Here is a 7,864-nt window from a genome sequence, read left to right as displayed (position 1 = left end):
CAGTACGCGCGCTGCGCCTTTACTTTGACCGCACGCAGAGCTTCAGAAGCTCTGAGCAGCTCTTTGTCTGTTTCGGAGGTCAGCAGAAGGGGAGGGCTGTCTCGAAACAGAGACTGGCGCACTGGATCGTGGACACCGTCGCTACGGCATACTGATCCCAAGATCGCCCGTGCCCATTGGCAGTGAGGGCACACTCTACCCAGGGGTAGCCTCCTCGTGGGCACTGGCTCAGGGCGCCTCTCTGGCAGACATTTGCAGAGCTGGGGGTTGGGCTACTCCCAACACCTTCGCGAGGTTCTACAGCCTCCGCGTAGAACAGGTATCAGCCCGTGGTCTGTGTAGCGCATTTTCTCAGTGAGGAAATAACGCTTACCCAGTGGCCCTTACGGTGCCGGGTGGCTTCTCGCTGTTAGAGAAACAAGGTTCTGCCTGTGACGGCCAGTGGTAGGGGGCTTCCCACCTTTTCGGTAAAAGCTCTGGGACCCCCCTACCTCTCCACTGGATGGTCACAAATTTTGCGATGGCGCTCACGTCTGACACGCCTAGGCCAGTCAGCGTTGCCTCGCTAGAGATTGTGACGCGGCACAGCGCCGTGGCGTTTTCCAGAGGAACCCCAGCTCGACACACAACAGAACACACAGAGGTAGGACACGGGAACCCAAGTGACCGAGATCATGACACAATTACCATTCACATATCCCTCTCCTGCGTAAAGGTGTTCTTACACAAATCAATCACAATTAATGTTTTTTACAGCTTTTATTGCATTTGACTTTTTTACACATTCTGCATCACAAAGCATATTCCCTTTTACCTCTGCCTTTTTACTAGCTCTTTTTTTTACTCGCATTCATTTTCCATATTGTGCCCATTTCTTAGAAATCCTGTTTCAAAGTCTGAATGGCAGTTAATCCAACTCAATCGACTGGCCCTTGGAAGATAAGTTTGATGTGGCCTTGTTCTCCAGTCAACCATGTTCCACAGAAAGGACAAGCTGCATGAAAAGCATGAGTTCCGTGCGGCAGTGGAATTTGACTCCAGCCTTGCACTGTCTTTTCTGAGCACACGTGACCGCAGGGGCAGAAAGCATGTGTCGGGGGCCCTGCATCCAGGTACAGACCCCCTTCACACCCGAGCCAGAGAGGTACGTAGGGGCCCACCCCCCTGCACATGGGGCACTCACGATGTCCGGTAGTGGCTGGAGCTGTCCCACCAGCCCCGATTAGTGCCAAGGCAGAGGATCCAACTTTCTCCTTACGAAACCCCCAGTTGTGGTAGCCATGGACATGGCCGCAGTTCATATAGACCCAGGGCTGTTTCTTGTCAATAGTGGCACGTTGGGCGAGGCTTGGGAAGGCAAGCGTGTTGAAGCCAACAGGGCACTGGGGACGGGCGGCATTCAGTTCTTGGCGAAGGGACTCTAGCTGTTTTAGAGTCGGGGTGTGACGAAGACCGCTGGGTGTCCGCCAAAGCAGAGTTGCCCCACAAAGATCGATAAGAGAACCATCTTGAAGCATGTTCGACTCGTTATCCACCTGTGAAGTAAAGAATCACACATTAAGGAATGTAAACATTAACTGGTTCAGCTAATGTGCATTTGGCTCTTTTTTAACAGCTGCCATACAGTTAAGAGTCAATCACTGTTTATGCACAATTATTTTTTTTTAAATCTCATCACCTATGGAGTGTTCACCAAACTCTTATGAGAGTTCAGACTTATGCGAAAGATCATCGATGTGATTTGGCAACTATAAATGCAACACAAACGTAAATTGTTTACATTTATTTAGCAGGGATGCAAACGTGTCACCTTTCGGCGAAATTTGCCGTTTTGGATCCAAAATGGGCCATTATTGTGATTCATCTAGATCTGATGAGTTTTTGAAAATGGGGGTGGGGGGTCTGTGAGTCTTTGGACGGGGTCGCGGACTCGCGGTAAATGAAATTATGAGAATCATGTCCAGATGTTGTGGTAAGGATGTTAAATCACAAACCAGTTTGCAAGTAACGTTTTAAATGCTGCACACTCAGATTGGGCGCACATACTCAACTCATGAATCAATATTAGATGTAGTCAAATTGCGCAGCACCTGCACATTTCTGACTTACTTCAACACAACATCACTAAGCAACAAGTAAAGGAGCGCTGGTTTCTTTGCCTTGAAAGGAATGGTGCCGACCTAAGAAACATAATATGGGGTAAGTTCGTTAACACTGTGACAACTGCAATCACCGCATTTACGGAGAAGCCCTGATGTGTAAAAGGAACCATACTGGACAACTAGTTGTTTGTCAAGTCACTCCATGTAACTGTGCTAATGAGTGCACAGAGTTGACGGTAAACTGCTTCGTATTCAAAATGTTTTGCACAGCCGATCTATCTACACAATAGCCATGCTACAGTTTGATGTGATAGTCTACAAGCTTTCATAGACACCACAATGTAATGCCAGATTTCTTGTGTAACATACTGTATGCACGTGAGTGTTGCGTTTAGTTTTTAGTACAACATTGCAGATAGGATCACACCTAATGTTGTTGTTACAAGGTCTATCCTAGACACTTAGCATACCATGGACTATTCTGATTATGTGCACTGAATAATATGAAATACAAATTGTTATAATTATTGTAATATATACATATACTGTATGTATGTATGTATAGCTTTGGGGGGGGGGGTTGGCATCATGGTCACCTCTTTTTACCCTGATGAGTTTGCATCCCTGATTAAGTGTGGACCTGTTTCTCACCAGTTTTCCTCTTTGCTGGGCAGACCTTGTCTCTCGAAGAGCAAAAACATTCCCACATACTGAGATCTCTCTCCACACCCCTGGAGCGGGTTCAGACACATACTCCCCCGCTGGATGCATTACCAGCACCCCGTTGGTTGTTAGTCCATCCATTAAACCATCAGATGTCCTCCATTTAGCAGCTCGCTCCTAAAAATCAGTCATATCGAGAGGCCTTCTTACTATTTTATGAATCTTTAATAACAGTTGTTTATAACATATGTTTTGCATTATATAGTATATACACTGACTATCAAAACTAATTTTAGGGTTATAATCCACAGATAGACATTGGTGGCTTTATGTTTATAGCTATAGGTATTACACAACACGCCTACTACTTGGAGCAGCATTATGAAATGTGAGTCTGAAATATTTATTCCCAGTTGAAATTACAACAGAAATTATTTTCTCTTTCTCTTACCACCTTCTCAGACTGGCAGTGGGCAGAGAGCTTTTCAAGGACATTTGTGTGATGCCACAGCCGTGCTTTGATAAGTCAAGCTTTACTACCCAGTACTGTCCTCAAGGCATTCATGTATTTTGAAAGTAAATGTGAAGGTACTGGACAATGAAAGTAAATGGGGACTGAGGATGTTTAAGTTTAAAACAACATGTTTGAATTGTAAAGGACTAAGGATCCAGTATCTTCTGTTAATAAAAATCAATTGGTGATTTATTTATTGTTATATAATAGCAAATTAATTATTTTCATCTTAGGCATCTTGAGCACCTCAGTTATATACAGGGGAAGAAATCCTACGAAACCTTAGCAATTAGATAGAAAACTACTCTGTTATAAACCACTCAAAACACTTTAGCAACCACAGAACCAACTTTTCCACAGGCGATGGAGCGCTTCCACGTGCCTGGCGCACTTGAATGCGGCATCAAGTTATTTATATCTATGGTTGTGCTGTTATTATTATTTGAATCAAACGTATTTAGTTTCTTAGCAGTTAATATGTCTTGTGCATGTGGACAGTGGTTGATTTGAGCCCCAAAACGGCGAGCTGTAACATGCATTTTCGAGTATAAGATGATCTTTGAAATATCTATAAAAAAGCCACCGTCACAGTTGGGTTTCACTGTCTGACATCTATTTTATGTCGTTTAGTTTAAAGATAGAAAGAAACAGCTATTCTTGCATTAGTGATCTTAAAACTTAGTTAAACTTAAAGTAGTAGATATGTGTCAGGTAAAATGCCAAAATAGATGGTTCCCTTTCTGTCGGTCTCTCAACGTCGTGTTGAGACAGAATGGGGTTTGAACTTGAGAATCTGTCATCTCTGACTTGACTTTTAAAAGACCAATGAAGTTGGCGAATGGCATGATCATGCCAGTCTCCGCCCATTACATATGGGTATAAAAGAAAGATGGCGTGCCCCATTCATGCACCTTCTGTTCTTCGGAAGCTGCATGCTGAGCAAATTCTTCTTTGACAGCATAATACTGCTGGATTTACAACGCAAACAGCGGATTGTCCCCTCTTCTGTGACTTTCCCCTGGGCATTTCGGCAGAGGTGTCTAAAAGAGCAAATTTCCTTCTCTCCACAGCGTGTCTCTCGACATGTCTCGCCGCTGTGCTCGTGGATGCGGCGGGCTTATCCTGGACGGGGACACACACGATACCTGCATCACATGTTTGGGTCTCCAGCATGCTGAGGTAGCGTTCGTGGATACTGCCTGCCCGCACTGCGAGAGTATCAAGGTGTTGTGGTCACGGGTGTCTGTGTTCTGTCTGAATGCTGCCACCACCTCGTTTGCTTCCCGATCGACAACGTCTGCCGCTTCGGCGAAGCCGTCTGTCTCGGCGAGCAGTGAGGGTGATATGGGGATTCCCATGGACGTTAATCCATCAGCCACTGGCTCGCGGACCTTTTGTGCCCCGTCACGCTCGCCTAACCCCCTCACGAGACGGCATGAGGATGAGCTGTCTGTCGCGGCATCGGAGGGCGATTCACTGGACCTCCCGCCTTTGGGTGGTCAAGCCCAGGATGAATTGGACGTGGAGATGTCGGCCATGCTTGCCCGGGCCGCCGAGGGCATCAGGTTGCAGTGCACGGTATCGCCTTCCTCTCAATGCTCGCGGCTGGATGCGTGGTATCTGGGCGCAGGACGCGGCCCCGTTGCCATTCTTCCTTGAGGTGCATGAAGAGCTCATGAAGATGTGGAACGCACCCTTCTCGGCGCGTTCCCGTCAGATGGGCTCTGTCACTCTGACTTCCCTCGACGGCAGGGCAGCTAGGGGCTATGTCAACCTTCCCCAGGCTGAGCGCGCTGTCGCGGTGCACCTTTGCCCGCAGACGGCCACCATCTGGAGAGGTCGGCCTAGGCTCCCCTTCAAGGCGTGTAAATTCTCGTCCGCACTTGTGTCGAGAGCTTACACTGCTGTGGGCCAAGCTGCCTCCGCCCTGCACGCCATGCCCATCCTGCAAGTACGCCAGGCCAAGGAATTGAAGCAGTTGCACGAGGGAAAGTCCGACCCAGGGGTTATGCAGGAACTTGGCACCGCCACTGACCTTGCTCTCTGAGCGATTAAGATGACGGTGCGAGCCCTGGGTCGCACGATATCCACCTTGGTGGTCCAGGAGAGACACCTCTGGCTGAACCTTGCACAGATGCGCGACGCCGAGAAAGTCCGCTTTCTCGACGCGCCCATCTCGCAAGGGGGGCTGTTTGGAGATACAGTCGAGGACTTCGCACAACAGTTCTCGGCTGCTAAGAAGCAGACAGAGGTGATTAAACATGTTGCCCTGCTGCGATCCGGCAGCCTTCAGGCCGTCGAGGTCCCATGCAGCGTCTGCTCCCCAGCAGCCCTGCCCTTCCCCAGCATCTGCTCCGGTGCAGGTACCCCCTCGCCAGGCGGCCCCCCAGAAGCATGAGACCCCGCAGAAGAGAGCATCGTGTTCCCGTCAGCATCCGCAGAGGAAGCAGAAGCGACCCAGATCGGATGAGCCCAGGGGGATTGAGAGCCACAGACCCGGCGTCAGCCATTCCATCGCTGCCGGGTCCGAGCGGGACGGTCCCTTCCCCGTCCCCTCCCTCTGGTGGGCCTTTTTCAACTCCTTCACAAAAAGAGTTTCCTCTCTCCCTGGGCTTTTATCTCCACAGACAGTCGCAGCCTCTCCCCGATGTTGCGTCATGGACTGTGGTACCGCAGCAGACCCACAGGCATGAGCGCTCTCAATCAGACAGCGTGGTTGCCCTGCAGCCTTATTACAAAAACTCCAACTGGTCCAAAACGCGGCAGCTCGAGTTCTTACACGTACAAAAAACTATGAACATATTAGCCCGGTTCTGTCAACCTTGCACTGGTTACCTATAAAGCACCACATTAACTTTAAAATCTTGCTTATTACCTATAAAGCCCTACATGGTTTAGCTCCTCAGTACTTGAGTGAACTCCTCTTGTATTACAGTCCTTCATGTGCATTACGCTCTCAGGCGTCCTGTCAGTTGGTAATACCTAGAATTTCAAAATCAAGTGCAGGTGGTAGATCCTTTTCCTATCTAGCGCCTAAACTTTGAATAATCTTCCCTGCATTGTCCGGGAGGCAGACACACTGTCAGTTTAAATCTAGACTAAAGACGCATCTTTTTAATCTTGCATACTCTACACATCCATAACATAAATCCTCTGAGGGTTTAGGCTGCATTAGTTAGATCAACCGGAACCAGAAACACAACTGATGTACTTGTTGCATCAAAGAGTGCAGAATAGTACTCTACTCTCAGCCAGTCTTGTCTCATTGTTCCAAGGTTACCACAGCGAGCAGGATGCAGTTCATGGCCAGACCTGATGGTATAGCGGAGAATGGGAAGCGGCGACCTGACAAGAGATGAGATGATAGAGCTGCATAAAGAAGGACGCGGTGACTTGACACGTCTTCACTAAAGACCAGACCGCTACAAGATGAGTGCACTCAAAATGGCTTTGACACCAGCACCCGGCACTACCCCTCAGATTCCACCTCAGAACATGAACATCCATGCTTCGCCGTCTGTCACCGCCAGTCCCATGGTCGCAACAGCTCCCTACTCTGGTCTGGCAAAGGATTGCAAGGGGTTTATTCTCCAGTGCACCCTCTACTTGCAGCATAACTCACACTTCTACCCATCAGAAGCTGCCAAGATCTCTTTTGTCATCTCCCTACTCACTGGAACAGGCTCTGCAGTGGGCGGATTCCCTCTGGTCCCAAGCCGGTCTACCCATGCAGTCATTATCACAATTCCGGCAACACTTCTGTGAAGTCTTCAGGCGGTGCCATGGAGACTCCTCAGTAAGTGCTCAATTATATTCTTTACGGCAAGCAAATCTGTCTGTTTATGACTATGCCATCAGGTTCCGCACATTAGCAGCCACGAGTGGATGGAATGAACCAGCGCCTCTTACCACCTACCATCTCGGATTAAATCCGCAGCTCCAGCTCCACCTAGGATTTGCTGTCATCATGCCCCATTTGTCCCCCTACATACATTGGTGAGTAGCATCCAAAATGCATATGTTTCTCAAATTCCTTTGCACATTAAAGTATGCTTGTCCATGACTGATTCTGCTCTCATTTTGACAGCCCTCATTGACTCTGGGTCAGCCGGCAATTTCATCATCGGCGCCCTCTGTCGCCAGCTCAACCTCAAATAGGAAAACATCCCCATCCACTACTAAATTCAGTCAATCCTGATTTCAATCCAAATTTCAAGTGGGCCCGGTGCAGCTGCAATGCTTGCCATGAGGAAGACATCCATCTTTTAGTCCTGGAGCAGGCCACCAAAGAGATCACTCTGGGTCGCCCGTGGCTCATAAAACACCAACCGGAGATCTGCTGGAAGACCGGAGAGATTCTTAAATGGGGCGAACAATGCTTTTCATCATGTTTTCCTACCCTGGCCTCTCTACGACTCGCTACATGCTATAGAGATCGGAGAAACTATCTGTAAAGATCCCAGAGTGTTATCGCCAGTTCAGAGATGTTTTCTTCCCCATCCGGGCGACCCAGCTACCACCTAACCGACTTAAAGGCGAGTGAGCAAGTGCCCCATGGAAAAATCGACTCACCTTCCATCCCGAG

The 7,864-nt window shown here is 48.5% G+C and overlaps 1 protein-coding gene across 3 annotated transcripts in view; it reads right to left on the bottom strand.

Moving 5' to 3' along the window:
- Positions 1 to 744: 744 nt before the first annotated feature.
- The window catches only part of peli3 (pellino E3 ubiquitin protein ligase family member 3), an 81,733-nt gene continuing 74,613 nt past the window's right edge, over positions 745 to 7,864 (bottom strand). For 2 of the 3 annotated variants that reach the window (XM_057330131.1, XM_057330070.1), the window contains 2 exons: positions 2,754 to 2,942; positions 745 to 1,535 (listed from right to left, as the gene is read on the bottom strand). In XM_057330131.1, coding sequence (XP_057186114.1) covers positions 918 to 1,535; positions 2,754 to 2,942 — 807 coding nt within the window. In that variant the 3' untranslated portion in view covers positions 745 to 917. The remainder of the gene's footprint in view (positions 1,536 to 2,753; positions 2,943 to 7,864) is intronic. The other variant, XM_057330211.1, reaches the window with a different exon arrangement.

This window comes from Triplophysa rosa, linkage group LG1 (genome assembly GCF_024868665.1).
Source record: "Triplophysa rosa linkage group LG1, Trosa_1v2, whole genome shotgun sequence".
Taxonomy (NCBI): domain Eukaryota; kingdom Metazoa; phylum Chordata; class Actinopteri; order Cypriniformes; family Nemacheilidae; genus Triplophysa; species Triplophysa rosa.
The sequence above is the reverse complement of the archived record's forward strand: the minus strand, read 5'-3'. Positions and strand labels throughout refer to the sequence as shown.